This window comes from Planococcus citri, chromosome 4 (genome assembly GCF_950023065.1).
Source record: "Planococcus citri chromosome 4, ihPlaCitr1.1, whole genome shotgun sequence".
NCBI lineage: Eukaryota > Metazoa > Arthropoda > Insecta > Hemiptera > Pseudococcidae > Planococcus > Planococcus citri.
Genome location: NC_088680.1, coordinates 49308385 through 49331350, shown reverse-complemented (window position 1 = coordinate 49331350; position 22966 = coordinate 49308385). Strand labels below are relative to the sequence as shown.

At 32.0% G+C, this 22966-nt stretch overlaps 4 protein-coding genes, 1 long non-coding RNA gene and 2 other non-coding genes across 9 annotated transcripts; 1 reads left to right on the top strand and 6 right to left on the bottom strand.

Moving 5' to 3' along the window:
* Positions 1-481: 481 nt before the first annotated feature.
* Positions 482-3533, bottom strand: LOC135843028 (UDP-glucosyltransferase 2-like). Its single transcript, XM_065360755.1, has 6 exons — positions 3394-3533; positions 2748-3086; positions 2126-2596; positions 1815-2034; positions 860-1079; positions 482-788 (listed from the first exon to the last, which is right to left on the bottom strand). Exons 1-6 carry the CDS (start codon positions 3415-3417, stop codon positions 488-490), a joined length of 1575 nt encoding a protein of 524 aa, XP_065216827.1. The 5' UTR covers positions 3418-3533; the 3' UTR covers positions 482-487.
* LOC135843024 (UDP-glucosyltransferase 2-like) lies at positions 3434-9656 on the bottom strand. The gene is made up of 6 exons (XM_065360746.1): positions 9327-9656; positions 8834-9184; positions 8207-8674; positions 7811-8030; positions 7488-7707; positions 3434-4104 (listed from the first exon to the last, which is right to left on the bottom strand). The coding sequence occupies exons 1-6, from the start codon at positions 9351-9353 to the stop codon at positions 3807-3809; spliced, it is 1584 nt and encodes a 527-aa protein (XP_065216818.1). The 5' UTR covers positions 9354-9656; the 3' UTR covers positions 3434-3806.
* A 1276-nt stretch (positions 9657-10932) lies between these two features.
* Positions 10933-13956, bottom strand: LOC135843021 (UDP-glucosyltransferase 2-like). Its single transcript, XM_065360744.1, has 6 exons — positions 13682-13956; positions 13239-13601; positions 12225-12692; positions 11925-12144; positions 11605-11824; positions 10933-11497 (listed from the first exon to the last, which is right to left on the bottom strand). Exons 1-6 carry the CDS (start codon positions 13703-13705, stop codon positions 11200-11202), a joined length of 1593 nt encoding a protein of 530 aa, XP_065216816.1. The 5' UTR covers positions 13706-13956; the 3' UTR covers positions 10933-11199.
* Positions 13957-15998: 2042 nt separating this feature from the next.
* Positions 15999-16069, bottom strand: TRNAG-GCC (transfer RNA glycine (anticodon GCC)). The gene has a single exon. It is a non-coding gene; the product is annotated as a tRNA-Gly (tRNA).
* Positions 16070-16531: 462 nt separating this feature from the next.
* Positions 16532-16603, bottom strand: TRNAD-GUC (transfer RNA aspartic acid (anticodon GUC)). The gene has a single exon. It is a non-coding gene; the product is annotated as a tRNA-Asp (tRNA).
* Positions 16604-17123: 520 nt separating this feature from the next.
* On the top strand, positions 17124-18306 carry LOC135844564 (uncharacterized). The gene is made up of 3 exons (XR_010558567.1): positions 17124-17524; positions 17670-17693; positions 18158-18306. It is a non-coding gene; the product is annotated as an uncharacterized LOC135844564 (long non-coding RNA).
* A 524-nt stretch (positions 18307-18830) lies between these two features.
* On the bottom strand, positions 18831-22938 carry LOC135844558 (uncharacterized). Of its 3 annotated transcripts, none has more exons than XM_065362786.1 (10): positions 22730-22938; positions 22364-22552; positions 21092-22314; positions 20748-20889; positions 20462-20602; positions 20173-20370; positions 19921-20082; positions 19705-19782; positions 19491-19622; positions 18831-19404 (listed from the first exon to the last, which is right to left on the bottom strand). In XM_065362786.1, exons 3-10 carry the CDS (start codon positions 21217-21219, stop codon positions 19201-19203), a joined length of 1185 nt encoding a protein of 394 aa, XP_065218858.1. In that variant the 5' UTR covers positions 21220-22314; positions 22364-22552; positions 22730-22938; the 3' UTR covers positions 18831-19200. The 3 variants fall into 3 exon arrangements, with proteins under 3 accessions (XP_065218858.1, XP_065218857.1, XP_065218859.1); XM_065362785.1 differs by having other exon boundaries at positions 21092-22301; XM_065362787.1 differs by having other exon boundaries at positions 21092-22301; positions 22742-22938.
* Between the last annotated feature and the right edge of the window lie 28 nt (positions 22939-22966).

The window sequence follows — 22966 nt, the reverse complement described above, 5'->3', positions numbered from 1 at the left end:
CCTCTCAATTTTCGTTTTGAGGGACAGTGTAGGACTTGAGATATCAAATATGTTACCTACTCCTTTGTTCTCTTAATAATCAACTTGTGAAAAGATTGATATTTTTGATTTCGTCGATGAATTTTGAAATTTTACACCTGTATGTACAATATCAATGATAATGAAGTAATTATTCATTCCTGCAGGTTTGTTTTGTTCGTGAAGAAAAAAATACTTCATGAAAGAATTGAAAAATCTCCACGATATGGTTATGCTTAATGGTTTTTAATCTACTTACGTATCTTATAAATTCATAAATTGCCATGAATTCGAGAAAAATTCAAAAACGAACTTTTTCATATCCAAAATATGCCATCACATTTCACACCAGCAAAAATGGATATTTTTTAGTGTAATATCTCGAGAAAAAAAACTTTTTTTCATGCATAATAGTAAGTACTTATGTATGTAATGCAGGTACACGAAAAAAATTGTTAGTACCTATATTTCAAAGTTTTTTATTTTTTGGTTTATCAAACGCACTGAAGATTCTGTATTGCGAAAAATGAGACGATAGAATTCTGAAAGCATAAATCAATAAATACACAAACATGACTAGAATTGATGCCGAAACTAATATCACATCGAGCATCAAAAATTGGAACCAGGATAACCGAGATGCAGGACTTCTCAAGTGAGATGCACCTTGATGCCTAATTACGTATTCGGTCCAATAAGCGACACTTTGTTGCGGTGTCATTGGTCGATCTTTGAACTGTTTCGATAATTTTTGCATATTATTGTAATATCTGCAAAAATATAATCACAAAATGACATTATTACTTAATCAGGGAGCCAAAAAATGAAAACCATTGCCTACCTTGTATCATTAATAATTGCATTCAACGCATTCAGTACATTTTCTTTGGTAATATCATAAATATCTAAATGAACTGCTACGTCTAAATTCTCCAGTAACTCCGCATTGTCCACTTGGTCACAAAATAAGGGACAAGCGACCACAGGTGTTGCGGTATAAACTGCTTCGTTCATACCTCCCAATCCGCAATGACTGATGAAGGCTATCACATTTTTATGCTCTGAAACATGCTCATGGATTACGTACCTAGTATAGTTTATTGTGTTGGAATTTCACGAGAAAGCATCCTTGAAACAAAAATTTTCGAAAGCTTTTGTCTTCTATTTTTTCAAAATTAACAGTCTAAAAAATCATCCAAAAATTACAAAATTTTAAAAGCCAAAAAATAAACTCCTTGCATAAATAAACATCGTTTTTAGTTCCCTCAAAATACAAATTCTCAAAAATTTTTATTTTGTTTTACGTTTCAAAATTTTAAAAATTAAAATTTGGGCCCCCAAAAAATCCAAAACCGAAAATAAAAATTTTCATAAGTCATATCATACGAATATGATATCAATTGACAAAATTGGTACTTTTCCCCTATATCAGTCGGCAAATTTTCAGTCGAACCCCTCCCCCTCTCCCTCTCAAAAAACCTCTATATAGTGTCGTCCCTAGAAATGGGGTCAAATTTAATTCCCCCCCCCCCCCGGTCCGCATTGGCTCTCAACGTTCCTGACGAGGAATAAATGAAGTAGGTATTTTAAAGATTTGAGTCGTTATTTTAAAATTAGAGCTTTAAATGGTGATAGGTGAGGTGTTATTAGGTGTATGATTGAGATGTTGAGCAACCCAACTACACAACCGTGAATTGATTTGCCAATCCCAGTAATGAAGGAGCAAGGTTACGAGGTCTTCTTAAAAATATTTAAAATCGTAAAAAACAAGAGTGCAGTTGGGCAGATATACCTACCTAGGATATCTCGTTGAGGAACCCAATCGAGTACCATTACATTACTGGATAAGTTTTCAATTTTTTCTTCGAATTTCCAAATAACTCTTTGAGGTAGTTCCGCAAACGCATCTCTAAACGCCTTCTTAGTTTCGGAAGACAAGGTCGCTGCTCGAACAACTGACCCAAGTGTGAATAAAATAGCTCCATGTTTTGCCTGATTGATGAAATCTTGAATTTCCTGACGAAGTATTCAAACAGCATGAGTTACTTATATGTAGGTAGGTTTGAGAAATGTTACCATGTAACCTAAGTATGAACTAAGTAGGTACCTTTGGCAAAGGTTTGACACCTTTCATATGTACTCCTCCAATATCAATTGCATTAGGATTCATTGGTCTGGGTAACAAAGAGGCGTGATTGTTATAAAAAATCAAATCTGGATCCATGGATAAATAATTTCCCAGTGAGTTTAGTTGTCCAATGTGATCGTTGTGAAATTGCTTCAATATTTTCGGGAAAACGACATTTTCATACCAGGATACAACGAAATAGCTCCAAACATTTAGTATTCGTCCTACAATATGATCTAGTTGCCATTTTTGGGTCACTATTTCGATGGGAATATAAGCTGGATGATTAGGATTATTAATTGCGTGATCTGCCATGGTCCAGGTTCTCAGAGTAACTGTTCCAATGTAGGGTACCTTCATTTTTTCAGCAACTGGTAAAAAACATCTATAGAACCATAACATTTCAACGAATACCGCATCGTATAGTTTTTCATTGCTATTCAATATTCTCTGAAAAAAATCAATTTGATGTCTACGTAGAGATTCACATATTGTACTTTGTCCCTGTCCTAACTGTAAACAATAAGAACGTGTATCCAGTCTCACGCAGGGTGTAATAATCTAGTAATTTATAAACACCCCAAAAAAATTTGTGTTTTACCTGAATTTCCGGCAAGTTTAGAACTTTCGCACAGTATGGAAATTCTATTTCCATCCCTTTTTCTAGAAGTTTAGAAGGACTCTGCGAAATAAAATCGTCAAATGTTGATTGGCCAACAAAAATAATTTCTCCTTCGGAAACATCGATAATTGATGAGTAATTTTCTGCGGAAGCTTGCTTAGGAAACGATGTGATAACGGTGACTTCGTGGCCAGCATCAATCAAGCTTTTCATGATGGCATTATTGCATGTGAAATGACTTTTAGCAGGTAGTGGAAATATTCCCAATATTTTGAATCCGTTACTGGGGTATATTGAGAAAACTGAAGCAGAAAGTATCTATAGTTAAAACAAACGAGCAAAATTAAAATTTTGGATGTGAAATTTGGCCTATTTTTATTGAATGTGCATCAACATGAGATTTTTTTAAATGTAGGTAATAAAAATTACACAAAAAACTGACACAGATCAAATTCATAATTTACACTGTTTACTTACTTGCATAGATTTTTTTTAAAAAAAATTTATTTACTAGGTAGGTACCGTAGGTACTAGGTACCCATCTATTATGTTATGTATTTACTTACTCGAGTAAAATGAATATGTAAATGAAAAATTTTTTAAAAACTTAAAAAAAACTACTCACCAAAAACAATTGAATTTTCACCATATTGAAATAACAAAAATTGACTTTTCAACAAAATTTATTTCGTGTCTAGTAAATAATCGTCTTACACACTGACACTAGCGTTAAAAAATAAAACAACACAATGCATAGCATGTACCTCATCAACGAGGATTTCTTCTAAAAGATACGCGATGAAAAGTTTACTTACATATCACATGTAATTTCGTTGCATACTTCGAAAAATTTAATTATAAAGTTAGTAAACTGCTCCTACAATTATCATTACTCAAAAAGTATAGGTACGCTACATATAATTCGGGAGCGACTCTGTAATTCCAACAATAGTGATATGTACTTGTGCAATGTGCTCGTCAAATCTCACGCCCACATTAAGTACCTAATAGAATTTTCAATTGAAAAATTTTTCACATTCAATCATTTTTTTTCAAATAAATTTTACACGAAATTTTCCATAATTTCAATACATTTCGACGAAAGTTCTTCAGTAAGGTATGTAAAATATAAACGACAATAATCACAAATAACAATACGAAAATTATCACATCGATTAATAAATATTGAAACCAACTTAATTCATTCGAAATTGGATTTAAATGAGGAGCACTATTGTGTCTAACAACATACTCTGTCCAGTACACGACGCTTTGTTGAGGCGATATGGGTCGATCTTTGAACTCTTTTGACAATATTTGCATGTTATCTCGATATCTAAAAAAAAATAAATAAAAAAAGTAATCCTTATTCAACATTGCTTCTTTCTTCATGCTGCTGACAGGTAGGTATAGTAATTTTTTCACAACTTGAGAAATATATTTTGCGAAATTTTTCGGCGGGAGATCATTGGTAAGGTTAAATATAAAATTGAGGAGTGATAAGGGAGGGGTTTTAAAGGCTGCTAGGGAGTGCCAAAGTTTTCAGTGAACTTGAAATACATATCATGCATTTCAGCAGTGGATTACTCGATAACTGCGATACCTACCAAAATGGAACTTTTTAGTTTTTCCAATAGTTGGGGATTTTGAAAGGCTTTTTGGTGATATCATAAAAATCAGTGTTGCCACTTTTTTTTCGTACGAAAAATTAGCTCGAAAAATTCAAAACGTTTCTGAAAAAAAATATATTATGGACAACTTTTCGTGCTGAACAACATTAAAAAATTGGGATGGCATTATCTGGTAAATTCGATTTTAAAGCAATTTTGCAAAAAAAAAAGTGATTTTCTGATTTAAAACATGAAAAAAAGTTTTGATTGGTAAAGTTGACTCATTTGACTGGGATTTTTACATACCCTTTGAAAAAGTTGAAAAAACCCTTTCAGTCAATGAAATAGTTCCCATCACAAAAAAATATAAATTCTGAGTGAATTGAAAAAAAAACAAATTTTAATTTTTTTGCTATCAGTGTAATTTTTTCAACTTTTTCATGAAATATGTTAGAAAGAGGTCAAAATAAGAAAACTGAATAAATTTAAACTTTTTTTGATGTTTGGAATTGAAAATTGAATTTTTTCAAATTTTGATTTTTTTGTGATGAGTTTATTTGCCTCCCTAGGGCACAGGTTGTTGTCGCTAGAGGTAGTCTCTAGGTAGTAGCTCGGATCATCAAGAGGAGCCAGTCCCCGAGGACAGATGAGAAGGTGAAGACAACACCAGGGGTCAGTGTTATTCTGCGCGTCCATGTCGTGCGGGGTGGTCGAGATGGTAACATGTTGCTGTTCGATGGACTCAGAATCGATAAACATGGCCAAAGCAGAATTCTCCAGTTGGTGGAACAACAGGGAGGAGTGGCAAGCTGAAGGCCAAACCTCTAAGTACATAAATATGGATTACGAACAAGAATGCATAACATTACCTTAATGCCAAATCCGAGTATGTCCATCCAAAAAAACATTGTCGTTTTGCGTCACTGATAAGACTCTGGGAAGCCCTGAATTGAAAAATTTGCATCTGAGTACAGTTAAAATGCACCACCGAAGATGCACAAAGCTGACCGATGTTCAATCAGAACTCAACGAACCCTTCCGAGCATATCCGAACCTTATCAGTGATGCGTAAAATCGTACTTTTTTTGTATGGACATACTCGGATTTGGCATTAAGGTAACGACAAGAGCTGCAGAACACCAATAACTCACTCGTTCCAGCCCCAGGGAAGCGCAAGAGCTTCAGAGTGAAAAGGCGAATACCAGCGCCTAAAAACTGGCAAATTCAGAAACCATGGTGGAAGGCAATGGAAAACCAATACCAACACCATTACATCTCCCTAGAATTATATGAACATCAATTTAGCAATGACCCTAAAACTCTGTCAGGCTGATCCTCATCCACCAAGGCAGCCGAATAGGATGCGAAGAATATGCGGAGTTAAAACAAGGCGGAACAACATCAACGTCACAACCTGGAATGTGAGAACTTTGTATAGAATTGGAAAATTTGCTAATGTGGTTATGGAAGTCAGGAGATTACAAATCGACGTATTAGGAATAAGCGAGACCCAATGGACTGGAAATAGTAGAAACCGGGTAGATAAAAATTACAGGGGAAAATTCAAGGAAGAACGACAATAGGGGGGAAATGATTGGAGATGTTAACAACAAACTCACCGGCTAACTCTCCCTGTAAGACCCTGAAAGAAACTATCAGATACGCTAGAAACCAGCTAAATATAGATGGAAGTATATGTGACGCGACGCGACAAAATCGACCTTCGAGCCGAAAATAAGGTTTTGAGTTATGGGGGGTTAAAGTTTTCAGTCCAGTTCTGCTCGTTTAGCGGAAGCGCTTGCGTTCTAATCAGGTTCTCCGGCTAAACTGAGCTAAACATAGTCTTGGATAACGTTTCTTGCCTGTCTTGTGTGAATATCACTGGGTAAAATGGTTATTTACATTGATACAGGGGGCTCAGTCGTGATTGCGCTCATTTTTTCAATTTTTTATTTTATTTTTTCATTATTTCAATTTTGAAATCGATCTGGAGGCGAAACAAAGCGTTCTACGAGAAAAATACATCGAGCAAAGTTGTAGAGAATTAAATTTCCAAAAACCTAAAAGAGGTTTATTTTTCTCCTAAATGCATAGTTTTTCCGTTTTTCTCAAAAAACAGAAATTTTATGGTAATCATCATGAGGTTTTTGTTTTTTGAGAAAAACGGAAAAACTATGCATTTTGGAGAAAAATAAACCTGTTACAGGTTTTTGGAAATTTAATTCTCTACAACTTTGCTCGATGTATTTTTCTCGTAGAACGCTTTGTTTCGCCTCCAGGTCAATTTAAAAGTTGAAATAATGAAAAAATAAAAAAAAAATCAAAAAAATGAGCACACTTCTGACTGGATTACCATGTATATGGACATGGAGCTATGCAAATCATAGGGACTTCTGGGTGGTTTTAAATGATTTTTGAATGTCCGAGTACCAAAAATCCGTCAAAAAGTGAAAAATAATTTTTTAGGTCCGAAGGTCGATTTTGTCCCGTCACGTCACATATGCTATCTCCTGTAAAGGAGTGTTACCACAAGGACAACGACGACGAGTTCATTTCATTGAGTGAAAGACTTTTTTCAACTTTTTTTACGAGTACGTAAAAATAGGTCTTAAAAATGGGTCAACTAAACCAATCAAAACTTTTTTTCATGTTTTAAATCAAAAAATCACATTTTTTCGCACTCTTCAATTTTTTAAAATCAACTTTACGATATAATGCTACCCTACCTATTGGGAAAAGTTCCATTTTGGTAGGTCTAGGTATCGCGGATATCAAAAAAATCCACTGCTGAAATGGACGATATGTATTTTAAGCTCACTGAAAACTTTGACACCCCCTCCCTTTTCCACGTCTTGGTCGAATTGACGTGGAATGACCCCCAGGTAGGTATTATATAGGCCTATGTACAATATATTTTAGAAAAATTAAATTCTGACAATTAAACTTGGAATCGTATGATCTGTGAAACTGATGATTGATGATTCAATAACCTTATATTGGCAGTACCTATCCCAGTTTCTCAGAAGCTCATACACTTCTCAATCTTTCAAGTCCCAGAGATTATTTTGCTAAATTAATTAAAATTCTTGCTCAAGTTTCATAAAATTACTTCGTATCATTGACGATGTTGTTTAAAGCCTCCAAGAAGGTTGATTTCGTTATTTGTTCCAACTCTAATTGAACTGCAACTCCATGCCGTTCCAAGTATATCGCATTTACACGTTGATCGAACATAAAAGGAATTGCTAAAATTGGAGTGGCAGTGTAAATTGCTTCATTTACCCCTCCTTGGCCACAATGACTGATGAATGCGATGACGTTATTGTGCTCTGTGAAAATATTTGATATTTATTTAAAATGAATGAAGATGAATGATGATAAGTATTTGGACACTGATCATAAAATTTATTGGTAGGTAGGTATTATACTCACCGAGTATGTCCCTTTGAGGTAACCAATTCAATACCATAACATTTTCAGGCACATTTTTTAGCGGAATTTCGTATTTCATGATTACTCTTTGTGGGATTTGAGCGAATGCTTGTAGAATAATTGTCATAATTTCATTTGGTATAGATGCTGTTTTTATCAGGGATCCAAATGTGAAGAGAATGACTCCATTTGGGGCGTCTTCGATGAATTTTTCAATATTCTAAACAGTGGGAAAATTTAACCTCTGTGTAATGTATTTATAGACCCAATTAATACCAATTACCTATATTCCTGTGCCTGCTTATTAGGATCGATTGTAAGTTAGATTAGGTTAGGTTAAGCAATTTTCCAATTACCTATGTAATTGAATGAGCATTTGATTTGGTAGGTACCTACTTTAGGAAGTAATTTCGGAGGTTTAATATGAATTCCGCCCACTTCGATGACATTCGGATTCATTGGTCTGCTCACAAAGGAATGATGCGCATTGCAAAAAATCACCGAAGGTACCATACTCATGTAATCAGCAAAGGGCATCACTTGCTGAAAATTATCTTGATGAAACTGTTGCAAAAAAGGAACAGTGATGAAATTCCAGTAATAATACACCGTCAGATAATTCCAGACATTTCGTAAACGTTCGTAGAAATTATTCGGGTTCCATGATATGCTCGATTCGTAGGGAATATAAGCCGGATGATTTGGATTATTGGCAGCAATATCACTGGGTATCCACGATTTATATGTAGTCGTTCCGATGACAGGGATTTTCATTTTATGGGCCAAGGGTAGCATACATTTATAGACGAAAAAAATTTCGACGAAAATTACATCGAAAAGTTTCTCTTTTGAGTTCATCATATCCTGTGAATTAAAATTCATGCGAGATTAAAACTCGTAGGATAAAAGTACCCAGACCTGGAAAGCTTTGCTCGAATATTTACTCGGATATCTGAGCAGAATTTTTTGGATAATTTTATACAAATGAAAAGCCGAGTTTTAGATAGGTAGGTATTTACCTACCTGAATCTCTTTCCTATTCCAGAGCTTTTCGCACAACGGTTTTTCATGATTAAACGCCACCGTTAAAATAGAATAAGCGCTGAATTTGCTAAACTCGTCGTAAGTTGTATTTGCCACTTGAATAGAAAATTCATTCGATGTATCAATTACCCTGGTGTAATTTTCACCCGCAACATCTTGGGGAAATGAAGTAAATACGGTAACGTCGTGGCCAGCATTCGCTAAACTTCTCAAAACTGCATTATTGAAGGTGAAATGACTTTTGGCAGGGTAGGCAAATAAACCCAATATTCTAATAGCGTTGATGAATGTTGCATTGAAATTCAAGATAGTCAAAATAATCATGTAGTACTGAAAAATGTTAATTATTAATAGGTGTAGAACTGTAGACCGTTTGTGTAGATAGAACTTAAGACATGCTTGAGAACGTAGGTAACAAATTTCAATAATAATTATACGTAGTAGTGTTAGCTAGACAATAATGATTACTCACTTGAATATGCATGCAAATGTTTTTCATTTCGTTGATTCGTCTTCGCTATTAATTAAGAGTAGGCAGGTATAATCAAACATACACTACGTAAGTATAAACTGAGATGTTAATAGGTATTTTGTTGGTGAAAAGTTGCAGGTAGGTATCCTATACTGAATACTGTTAACAAATTTAAACTTTCAGGTACCACTGTCAATACTAGTAATAACTCTATGGTAAAAAAAATATTACTACATCTCAATTAAATGCTATGAAACTCTTTCTCTATCACTTATCAGCTGCATTATTCAATTACAATGATAATATTTATATCTAGGTATGCGTACCAGGCACGAATCTAGAGAGTTTTGTGATAATAAGTAAGTATTGGTAATTGGATTGGGCACCTGGTACGAAGTGGTTTTTCACAATTCAGATAAACGCCAAAATGCGTCATAAAATTTCAACGATCAAAGAACTGTTTGTTGATTTCATCAACGCCCACTGAAAATAAAAATAGGTAAAGTAGGTAAAAATGTGTGAAATGATTTTAGCAAAAATAAAATCTCATTTCCGGGAAATAGTTGGCATAGTTTGCGATCAACAAGACCGATTTTTTGCAACGACTCCGTGTCTACCCCTCTTCCCCCCCCCCCCCCATACAAAAAATCACCTGCCCAAATTGATTTTTTAATTTTGGTGAATTTTTGAAAATCCGAAAGTGACCATTTTTGGCTGAGACTGAGAATTAACTCAAAAGTAGGTAAATAAACTCTTTAAGCAGGTCTAGAATATGCCATAATTCTATTTTTATTCTGCCCAAATTGGATTCCTCGCTTTCAGGAGTAATTTCAAAATTCTGGAGAAATCGAAAATCATGCTAAAGGCTTTAGAATTGCTCGAAAAGCTAAAATTTTGGCTGAGAAATGAGTTGGTTTTAGATAAGACTCAGCCATATTTTATTTTTTCCTCTCTAGAAAATAATACTGATACTGGTCAAAAGAAAGCACTAGAGGTGTCTTCAAAAAAATCGGCTCAAATGTGATTTGTACTTGAACTCTTCTAACAAGTCGAGAATAAACCACAACTTAATTTTTAGCTGCCTAAATTAATTTCCAGGCCTTCTAGAGAATTTTAAAATTCTGGAGAAATTGAAAATCATGCTGGAGGCTCCACAATGGCTGGAAATGATGAAATTCTGTTCGAGGGAGTTTATTTTTGTTTCAGGAGTAATTTTCATCATTTTAACTGAATATAACTAAGTTCGTGAATCTTTCTCAAGTAAGGACCTATAAATCACGAAAATGATCAATTTTGGATTTTCAAAAATTCACACTCACAGAAAATTGAAAAATCAACCAAGTCAGCTGTAATTTTGATTAGAGGAGGGAGAAAGATGATTCAGACCATATTCTTTTCAAAAATCGTGGTCCTATTTGAATCAGTGGCAGACACCTCAATAGAGCCTTGCCAAAACAGGACTAAAAATTTTTCTACTTACTTACAGCTCGACTAATTTTAAAGGTCAACATCAACTTCATTTACGAGTATCGTGACCTACGTCATCCCTGAGCCCTTTATTAATTACATATAATGGTAATTAAAGAAATGAATAAGTTTTACGATCTTGAAAATACATACAGATTTTTTTATTTCTTGTGTTTGAATTGTCAATTTAATGTCAGCATACAAACGATTGAAAAAAAATGCCAAAAATATGCACACACAACTTGTAAAATAATCAACCTAATGATTTATATGCTGAAAAATAAAATGTTCATTCATCTAGCTTAACACCATGATTATTTTTACACTGCAATTGAAATTTATGACAATTATTTTCCAGATCTCAAGCAAACGACTTCAAAAACCTCAAAATTGTGGTCAGAATATTTCACAGATCTTTTTTCGTTTGAAATCCACGAGAGCTTCTTATAAAGTTAAATACAAAACGATATAAAAATTTTAAAATAAAATATACAAAATACAAAACAACAATCAAGAATACTAAAAAAGAAATAATAACGTCTAATAAAAGATACTGCAACAAGTTCAATTCGCTCGACGCAGGTTTCAAATGGTGAGCTCCATTATGTCTTATGACATAATCTGTCCAATAAACTACGCTTTGTTGCGGCGTTAATGGCCGATCTTTGAAAGCATATGATAACTTCTGCATATTTTCTTGATACCTGAATTGAAAAAGAAAGAAGAAGGATTAATATCAGATTCGATGATATAGGTACCTACTTATCACATACATCTATAATTATTTCAGTACCTACGAAACTGTGCTCACCTTGTATCATTAACAATGGAATCCAAAGCCTTCAAGAGGGTACCAGTGGTTAAGAAATCTATATCCAAATTCACAGCAACCCCCAAACGTTCCAAATACATGGCACTTGTGAGTTGATCAAATATTAAGGGGAGTGCAACTATTGGTGTAGCTGTGTATATCGCTTCATATACTCCTCCTTGACCACAATGACTAATAAATGCAATTACGTTCTCATGTTCTGAAAAACAAAAAATCAATATTATATGAAAAGTTACACACCTATTTACTTTTATTAACAGAGACCTGTCGTATTTTTGGGTATAAATTCACGAGCTTACCTAGCAGATCCCTCTGAGGCAACCAATCAAATACCATTACATTTTTAGGCACATTCTCCAGAGGTGTTTCATATTTCATGATCACTTTTTGTGGTATTTGAGCGAACGCATTGAAAAATATATTTATTATTTCTTTGGATAGAGAAGACATTTTAACCAGAGAACCAAAAGTAAACAAGATTACTCCGTTTGGTGCATCTTCGACGAATTTCTTAATATTCTGAAGAAAAATGAGAGAAGGGAATTAACGAAAGATATCAAAAAAAACCTAGATAGGTACCTAAATTCTGTCCTATTAACCTTAGGAAGTGGTTTGGCTGGTTTAATATGAATTCCTCCCACTTCGATGACATTAGGATTCAGCGGTCTGCTCACAAAGGTATGATGAGAATTATAAAATATCACAGAAGGTTCCATCTTTATGTAGTCCGAATACGGTATGATTTGTTGGAAATTATCCTTATGGAATTGATTTAAAAAAGGAATTGCACGAAAATACCAAAATAAATACACCGAGATATGGTTCCAGACATTTAGAGAACGATCATAAAAACTATTTTGATCGAAGGATAGGCTATTTTCGTAAGGAAAATAAGCAGGATGGCAGGGATTGTTGGAAGCGATATCAGCTGTTAGCCATGATTTGTAAGTCATCGTTCCTATTACTGGGATTTTCATTTTATGAGCCATTGGTACTAAACATTTATACAGGTAGAAAATTTCGACGAAGATCACGTCGAATAATTTTTCCTTTGAATTCATCATATCCTGCAACAAATTATTTGGCATAATTAGGTAATATTTCTTGAATTACCTATCTACAAAAATGGGGAGGTGAGGTTATCTATCTCAACCTGTACCTACAGAAAAATTGTTGATTAATAACAAAAAAATTGAAAGAACATTTTTTTTGCAAAAAAAAACTTTGAATGCTATTTTTAATTCAATTGCAAGTTTTTAAAAATTCAAAAGTCCACAAAATAATTTCAAAATTTGATTTCATGAAATTTTATTGAAATAAGTAGAAAGCTGATGTTTAACTTACGCCATATTTTCAACTTTCTAAATCGATTTACGGTGATTTCAGAACTTTCTGAATCAGTGAATCCTCAACTAAATTTTTTGGTTTTTCAATTTCCTAAAAAAAAAAAAAAAAAGGTAGGAAGGTAAGCATTTATTTATTTTGAAAGCAATTTCAGCAAAACCAAAAGAACTGAGTTCAAAAATAGCTCCAATTGACATTGATAAATGTACAGGAAAAATTTCTTGCTAGGTTAGGAATCTCTACATAATGCACACTGCGTAATAACTCACTTGAATTTCCTTCCTTCTCCAAAGTTTCCCACATAAGGGCATCTCGTGACTAAATCCCGAAGGTAAAAGAGAATAAGAACTCCATTTCCTAAACTCATCATACGATGTGTTTGCTACTTGGATGGAAAATTCATTCGATGTATCAATCACCGTGTAATTTTCACCGGCAATATCAGCAGGAAATGACGTAATCACGGTTATCTCATGCCCAGCATTTGCGAGACTTTTTAAAATAGCGCTATCGAAAGTAAAATGACTCTTGGCTGGGTAGGCGAATACTCCTAGAATTTTAGCTCCGTCGGTCGGCCGGTTGAAAATCGAGAGAATCAAAATTATTAGACAAAATTTCTGAAAAATGTCAAGCTTGAGAGTATACAATAAGTTTTAATTATTATGTTGACTAGATAATATAATAACAACGTAAGTAATGGGTAGGTACTTACTTCAACATTCGAGTGCTTTTTCATTTCGTTGATTTGTTTTCACAAATATAAATACCTCGGTATACCTAATGCATGTGGATATTGCGAAACATAACTTAATGAATAATGATAGGCAATTTAACGTTCAAGTTCGTGTACCTATACATGAATCTGTTAAGCTAAACTACCTACGAGTGTTACATCTATTCGTACACAGACACACCTAATTATCTACAATAAACAAATACACACGCAACTATAGTACATATCACTCAAGACTGAGTACTTTAAGTACCTACATAACGATATTTATATTCGTTTGTTGTTTTTTTTATCATCTTAATTAAAATTTATCTTACTAATTTTATAATCGCAATCATATGTTTGTTATTTTGTAGTTATTTTCACACGACGAAAAGTACAAAGGCATAAGTACTTACGTAGGTTAGGTGTAGGTATACGTATTATACTTCAGTGCCTTTTTCGTCATGGAATCGTTTACTGTAAATAGGTACGAGTACATATAAAAATTAAAAATATTAAGCTCAATAGTGATTACCTAATTTATATAAATACCTGTGCCAGGCATTTAAAAAAAAAAAAAAAAAAAAAAACACCATAATAATAATAAAATAATACCTACCTAATAAAAGAACACAAATCAAATTTCAATGTTAATAATTTTACTATTTATTCCAAGAAAAGAAAGAATATCATTACCTACAAAAATTCATGATTGTGAAAGGATGAGAACAAAAGTGCACCACAAATCTGCTTTGTCACCTCAAAAAATGAATGCGACTCAAATAATTTTGAGCATAAGTGTAGAACGAACTATAACTAACCAGTTAACCTAATTCGAAATCTTCGATTTTTTTATTAAAATTCTTGAAACTTGAATGAAGTACCTATTTTTAACGCAGCTCGTTTCAATTTTTTAAAATACCTACACGATTCAAAAGAACACAAATTTCAAGGAAATTTTTCCACAGTCAAGATCAAACTAGGTGCATAGAATCTGAATTAAATTGCATAAATAACTTTTTTGAAAGCTATTGTCTACAACTCGATGCAATATTATTAAGTATTATAATTAAGTTTTTGAAAAAATAAAAAAAAAATTTCATGATGTACCTATTTCTTCATTTTTTAAGTTTAGAAAAACTTTTTCAGAGATTTTGCAAGTTTCTTTCAATATGAGTTATTTTATTTTATTTTGATTTCCCTACGTATCAAAGAAATGCATTGATCTTTGAAATTAAAATAAATTCCAATTACTAGTTTTCTTTCGGTGATATTATTTTAATTAATTTAAAATATATTTGAAAACGTTTCAACATTTTTTCAAAGTTTTATGGTTTAGAGGAATTATATTTTCAATTTTTTATAATTCATTTTTGAGTTCTATTTCCAATTTCCATCTTAGGTCCCTACTACAGGAGAACAAAATTTTAAAACATCAAGTTAGAATTCTGTTAGTTGACACGTAAAATATATTTTTTTTTAATGTTTACCATCTTAGAATTTCATTTGGTTTATTTTAGTATTGATATCAAAACAAAATATTAATACGCTGAAGTCCTGTTCGTTTGTTGTTGTATTTGATTTAAAAATCTAATGTGGAGTAAATTGAGATTCTTTTTAGCAGGATCAAACAGCTAATTCCATGTTACCTATTTTTTTTTTTTTTTTTTTTTTTTTTTTTCATTTCTCATAAATAGAATTTTACAACGTGAATTGAGAATGTGTCTATGTCTGTGTCTTTAAGTACCTACGCAATTTGTTCAAATCAAGGTTCAAATAGCATTATCGAACTGTATTCCATTTTTAAGAAATGATGAAATAAATTCTTAAAAAACAGAAAATCAAAATAAAAAACATACCTTGACAAAATTGATAAATTAAAATCATCTTTCAAATATCTTGACTAGATTAGGTATTTATTTTTTCATGAGTATCTATCTACATAATGTAATAATGTTTTTTTCAAATATATAAAAATTATAAAAAATAATTAATCATATCAGGTTAAGAAGTATTTTTGTTCGAATTGAAGAAATGTAGGTATCAGAAATTTGCATTCAGAATGTAAAAAAATTCAAGTTTGAAGTTGTCAGTTCTGAGCTTCTGACATAAACATTTTTTACATTTTTTGCATTACATATTTTGAAATAGGTAAATGAGATTTTTCAAAGAGATACCGCCCATAATGTTGAAATAATAATGAAATATTTCACTCAGAATAAAAATTTTTGAATGATTAGGTATCTACTATATCGACGATTTGTTTTTGGTGAAGCAAAGTGATAAAAAAAATCATAATTAAAATGAAAAAATTTGCATCGGCCGGGAATCGAACCCGGGTCGCCCGCGTGGCAGGCGAGCATTCTACCACTGAACCACCGATGCTTGTTGTACAGAAGGGCTCAAAACGAGGTATTCAAGTATAGCTATCGTCTATTACGCACTCTTATAGTACGTGCACGTTTTCATACAAGTGTACTAGTATTTTTGTACATTTTATTTTATTTATTAAATGTACTTCTGTTACCGTGAAATTTGTTTAATTATTTTCCTCACATTTGGTACAATTAAAAAATCCATTGTATAATCCTGAATTCCTGATCTATGAAAAAATAAACGTACACACATAATTAAATTGGCTAGCAATATTTCTCATCTTACTTTATATTGATCGTTGATTTATGAGAATCGATTTCTTGATTACAAATATTCCATTTCATTTCACTATTTCGAAGAAGAAAAATAAAAAATCGTTTTTAACATAAAAGAGTGTAATTTATCACGTATATTCATCGAATCTAATTATAATTATTCGAGAATTTCTTCAAAAAAATTTTTCAAAAAGTCCTCCCCGGCGGGGAATCGAACCCCGGTCTCCCGCGTGACAGGCGGGGATACTTACCACTATACTACCGAGGACTACGTACAAATTGGTGATTATTTAGGTACATTAACGCTGCCAAACGTGCTAACATATTGGTACAACTACAATACATACAATTAAGTTATCATTTGAAAAATCAATGCAATTCAAATTACTATAACGAGGAGTGAATCTCAAGATACAATAATTTTACATAAATCTTAATATTCGTGATTCAGCCAAAATGCCAGATTTTTGATGAAGCACTCGTATGTATAGGTAATGTAAATATACCTACCTATAGTCGTAAATCAGATCGAAAAAAACCTAAATTTTAGGTGAAATATATAGGTGAAATCTTCCACGATTTAAATCATTTGTAAAGATGTCTGTTTTGATGAGTAGGTAGAGGTACATTACAATTAAGTACATAACACAAGTACTAAAAATATAGTAACGATACCTACCTACCTATCTGTATTTTTCATTCGATAATATTGTGATTTGTGTTCCCTATAAACAAATAAAGCCGAATTTTATTTCTCATCAGATTTTATTGATTCGTCGTTCCTATCACTTTTTCATCGTATATATCATTCAACAAACGACACCGTAAATTACGACTTTGTTTTTCACATTCAAATTTATTATTATAGGAATGATTTTGACGCAAAACTGAAATCACAAAATCACTATAAATGCGAACGTATTCATAGAAAAGGAATAAACATTGTTCTGAAGTTTAGTTGTATAATCATCAAAGAATTGATTGATTTTGATGTAAGTACGTACGACGTAGGTACATATAACTAGTAGTGCCTATCTATACATAAACGTAATTATGTACATATCAAGAAGCATTACCTGCGTATTCAAATCGTGATAATTTTTCTAAAACTACCTAGTTTTTGAAGACCTTTTATAAAATACAATGCTGGCTATTATTAAAAATTATATCTTCATTTTATTGGTTACAGGTAAGTATACCTAGTTTTATTTTGTTAAATAATGATGTTTTTGCTAATATTGTAAATAGCCATAATTTTAAAATCGTTATTTCACTTTTTTCCAAACTGAAAAATGATTCTAATTTCTCAATTGTGCTCATTCATTAATTTTCAGTACTGCTAGTTTGCACCGTTAAATGTAAGTATATATACCTACATACCTACCTACCTACCTACCTAGCTAGCGACATTTTCATATTTTTCAAATTAGATACTTAATCTACTTTGTGCTTCAACCAGACCTACATTTTTTGCTGACACTTTTGAAAAAAAATATGCATTTCAAAATAACAAAACTGGAAAAACTGAAAAATGAGTGTTTCAGCTTTCATTTTTCAATTTTCAGTTTTAGTTTCAGTTTTTTTTTTTTTAATTAATTTTGGTTCAAGCAATACTTACATTATGTACATTCAAGAGAGGAATGGGTTATGGGCTTGAAAAGACTTTCATTTTGATAAACATGTAGGATTTGATATTTATTGATGCTTGGCACTTTTTTAAAATATAAATTCATAAAAATAGGTAGGTACTCACATATGCAGCAGATGATAATAATCGCAACATATCTACACCTTCATAGTACACCTACCTATTATTTTTCAGACACTGTTGTTGCTGCTCCATCAGACCCAGACGGAGGTGCTGGGAATGCGGACAGCGACGTAGATTCCGATAGTGGTTGGTTTGCCAACGGCTAATGGATAGGAAAAATCAAAATGATTTTTTTCATATAAGTAAATTAACAGGCCCATATTTCCAACAAGAATAAACGCAGGTACCTAAAATAATTTCCATCATTTTGAGAATAATACCAGAACCCGAAACGTGCATGAAAATCTCATACAAAAATGCGGCTAAGATGTAAAATTCTCTCTATTTTAATAAATTAATTAATAGTTTCACATCTGTGTTGATATTTTTTTCAATGAAAGATTATGAAATAGATGAAGTAAGAAGTATGTTTGTACGAGAAGTGTTTCAGCTACGTTTAAATTAAGCTGACAGACAAAAACTTGAGTGATGAAAAACTTGAAAATACGTGCGATGTAGCAATATTTACGTTGGATCGGATGGGTTCAGTATACAACTTTTTTTTCTTCCAAATTTTATGCAAAAATTGAGAGTAAAGCTTCTGTGAAAACTGACATAAAACGTTTTAAGAACATATTTTGATTCAAGTATGTACCTACTTCTTTTCTTATTAGTACATAATCAAAAACTTCGAGAATAAGCAATAAGCAATAACATTATATCAATACGTATATAGAATGATTCTATTGACCCAATAAAAACACACATAGGTAGATAGCTTATGATTTTCATAGCTTATCACGTTATCAAAAGCGAGTTTAATTATTAATTAAACAATACTTACATCAAAAAAAAAAAAAAAAAAAAAAAAAAAATGCAGCTGAACAGCCCATATGGAAAACCTGAATTTGAGTTGTGCCAAGCACATTTTAATTATACACTTAATAATACAAATACATACGATAAAAAAAATAAAATAAAGCTGGGTATTCAATAAAAAATTAAAACACATTACATTGATTACCAAGCCTAGGCATACATATATAGGGATATACCTAACCTACCCATTCATTTTTACGAAATTTCACTCAATTATAATAAAACTACAAGCGCTCTTAATCCTTATACCAATTTTCTGCGGTATGCAAGCAGTCTAATAAAACTCTGCGCATTTTTTCATCTGATATTTTTTCAACTCGTTTGACGATATAATTGATTAATTGCTCCTCGTGTTGGAAAAATTTTTCTTCAAGATGAAGCTGATCATAAACGTTGATTACAGCATTCATACATTCAGGATTATCTTTTCCATAACATTCCTATCAGTGGGAAAAAAAGAAAAAATTAACATTTCCCAACAATGTAAAATCTATAACACATGTATAAAAATGTTGATTACGTTCACCTGTAGTATCTTTTTTTGCTCTGCATCGCTTTGTTCTAGGGCAGTTAATATGAACCATGTTAGTTTACCTAATCTGATATCTTCATCTGGCGTTTTGCCCTGAGTTTTCGAATACCTATCGCAATAATCGTTCTGAAAATAATTTACTTAGGTTATTCAGCAACTCCTATCTACGAGCACCTTTATATTGTATGGTATAAATGAATCTAGTTACCTGATCCTTTACGATGAAACCAAGTAAGGCGCATATTTCAATTAATTCGTTTCTTATACTATCAAAATTATATTCTGCCTAAACAGGAAAAAAAAAAAAGAAAGAAAAAGATTATCTATGTGTTTATATTATGTACCTACTTCACGAACGTTAATTAAAAAATGCATTTCTATGATTATTAGTTTAAAATTGAAAAACACTAAATGCAAAACTAACCATATGTAAAGCTGAGAATAACGGAGCTTGAAACGAGGTGGATCCAATTTCGGTAGTATTAATAGTCCTATGCACATCCCAATTGCAAAATTTCGCATTCCTACCTAATACATCTAAAGAACAATAATCTAACCACACTGAACATCCTCCCCACCAAAATATCTACAATTTCAACAAAAAAAATTAATTAATAATCACCTAGAATTTTTTTTAACGAAAAATAATTTCAAATATACGTAAAGTAATAATCACCTCGTAGAAAACATTCAAACAGGGTAAGTAAAAGGGTTCTTTTTCGAATAAGTTTCTCATCACGGTATAAACTCCGGTACCTAATAGAAATGGATCGTTGCAAATAAGTCTGCCAACTTTATTATGCCAAGTTGGCTTATTCCTTCTCATTTTCGAATCATCTATAGCATCATCTATCATCATTAAGGAAGTTAGCAACTGAAACAAATGTCATTTTTAATTAATGAAATATATTTGTGATTAAATTAACGTAGGTAATTCGAGATATAAAATTATTGTTTATTCCTACCAACTGATTAAGACAAGCCATTACATAAGCTTGCAAACGCGGCCTTTCCAAGAATTTTGTCTTCGGTACCAAATTTTCGTACGTGTTGAGAAAAACCTTTACTCTTTTATATCTGCCACCATCGAGATTATATTCAATTAGCTGTTAACATTTGAATCAACACACACGAAAGATTACACTTTACAAGATACAATACGTGAAAAATTCGTGTTTATAGCAACATTGTTAATAAAAATACATGAAATTTAATTAACAAAAATAAGAGTAGGTAGGTAGGTATACTCACTTCTCTGTTTCTTTCACTTATTAAAGAGTTGATGCAGATTTCCTTATCGCAAAAAATCTCTTTGACGACATTGTAACCAAATTTAAATTTTGACGCATCGTCATTACATTCGCACATTTTTTCCAGATGATCTTCGAAAATCCTGAAAACCGTTCCATTGATTAATTTAAAATCACAGTGTAAGTAAAGTACCTCTATTTTAAAAATTCAGTTTTATTATATTAGTTAACGGTTTCAAATCATGAAAATTTTCAACCTATTTTAATTTTTACAGAATAATTATGACGATTGTGTAACAATAAATCCGAATCATTAATTTAATCAACAGGTTTTCACCTACTTACCTTTCTGCTCGACTCGAAGTAATGATTAAAGGAGCTGTGTTGGTATATAAACTTTTCGAATGATTAATGAATATTTTTTCAAGTTTGAAAATTTTTTTAAAGCTAAGAAAATTCGTAAAAACTGCCATCTTATTCGGCAAACGGATACAATAACAATAACATCGAATCAAAATCGCACGAAGGTATCGGCCGCGTACGGAGGAATTAAAAAGATAAAAAAGCGTTATACCTATCGATATGTTCAATTAATTAGTTTGTAATTTAGTTTCATCGATTACCTTGCGACAATAACGGCGCCTTTGAATCAATTTACGAAAAAATTTCAAATTAAAACGTAGCCTACAGCCTACTTCGTGCAGATAAAAGTACTTGCATAATCAGAGAAAATATAAAAAAAAATCACCGAAGAAGCACTTTATAACAAAAATATGTAATGTTATCTCCACATTCTAACTTCGTGTCAATCAATGAAAAACTCGTACAATATTGTTTGCGTAACCTGCATTTGGCCAATCTATCTACTTTTGTATCATGTCTTTGTATGCAGTTCACTTTGGAGTCATTACTTTTTGCTATTTTGCATAGAAATGGACAGGCAAAAAAAAATGCATATAGATAGCCTATGTAGCGATAATGTCCTTACACTTGAGGTTAATTTTAGTAACTTGGTAATTATTTAATAATACATTTACATATTTTTTGCTAGCAATGGGCTGACTGAATTAAAGATACCTATTTGAAACAAAATAAATCATTTTTAAAAATATGAAATAATAGCTTAATTTCTGAGAGTTATTTGACACATACGAATAAATCAACGAAGTAGGTATGTTTCCATGGAGTCAAAATGGTGTATGAAAGTTGCGTTGGAATTTAAATTAAAATACAAAATCTTCTCACAATGAATTACTCACATTAGTCGTATTAATGTTAACTAATGAAAATCATTTTTTACCAATTCTTTAATGGTCATTTTACAAGTACTTCAATAAAATTCTGAACATTATGGAGCAAATTTACCAATACTTGTTGAGAATTAGTTGATTTTAAATTAAAAAATATGTTTTTAAAAATTATTTTTCACATCATCGTGGGCTAAAATATTTCATGGTGTTATTTTTCACATCAGGAGCCTTTTTCTGCACTTCTGCAGTCATTCGCAAAATAATCTTCGTTCTTCATAGCCAATGGTTCTATTCGTCTCTCTCATCTGAAAACAGCCACTATTATAATCACAGATTGGATATAGCTACACTGAACATTTGGACTTACTTCTTTCCATTACTAATATTGCTTCTTTCTACGGTATTAACACTTGCATATTTGACCATAATTTCTCTACTTCTTTTCACTGTTATTCGAATCATTTTTCTTGCCATGTTGACATGTATTCTCATCGTTTATGCTCGTCAGATCATGGAATACTCGTACATTGGATGGAATGTTCACCTTTTTTAAAGCCTGCAAAATAAAAACAGGAAGTTCGAAGCATCATTAGGAGGACTCGTGAATCGTTTACATCGTGGTTTCGTTTAAAACTAAGTAGGGTGTCTTTTTAGTTTTTAGTATGCATTCCAGTAGTAGTAAATAAATGAAATAACATAAAATCCAGAATTGAAAACAGTAAAATTTACATACTTTTCGACGTACTTCTTCGAGATATTTTGCTAGTTTATCATCCTCCATGTTTAAGAACTATACTCTTCATTCATATTTTTAATTAATAATTTGTATTAAAGCACAAATTCTTTGAAAAACAAAATTTAATTAGAAGAAGAGAAAACATGCAATCAATTTTTATCACTTTGTAAAAATTCTTATCAGTTATACAAAATGCTTGTTTACATTTTCAAATTTCAACAATTTGGCGGGAAA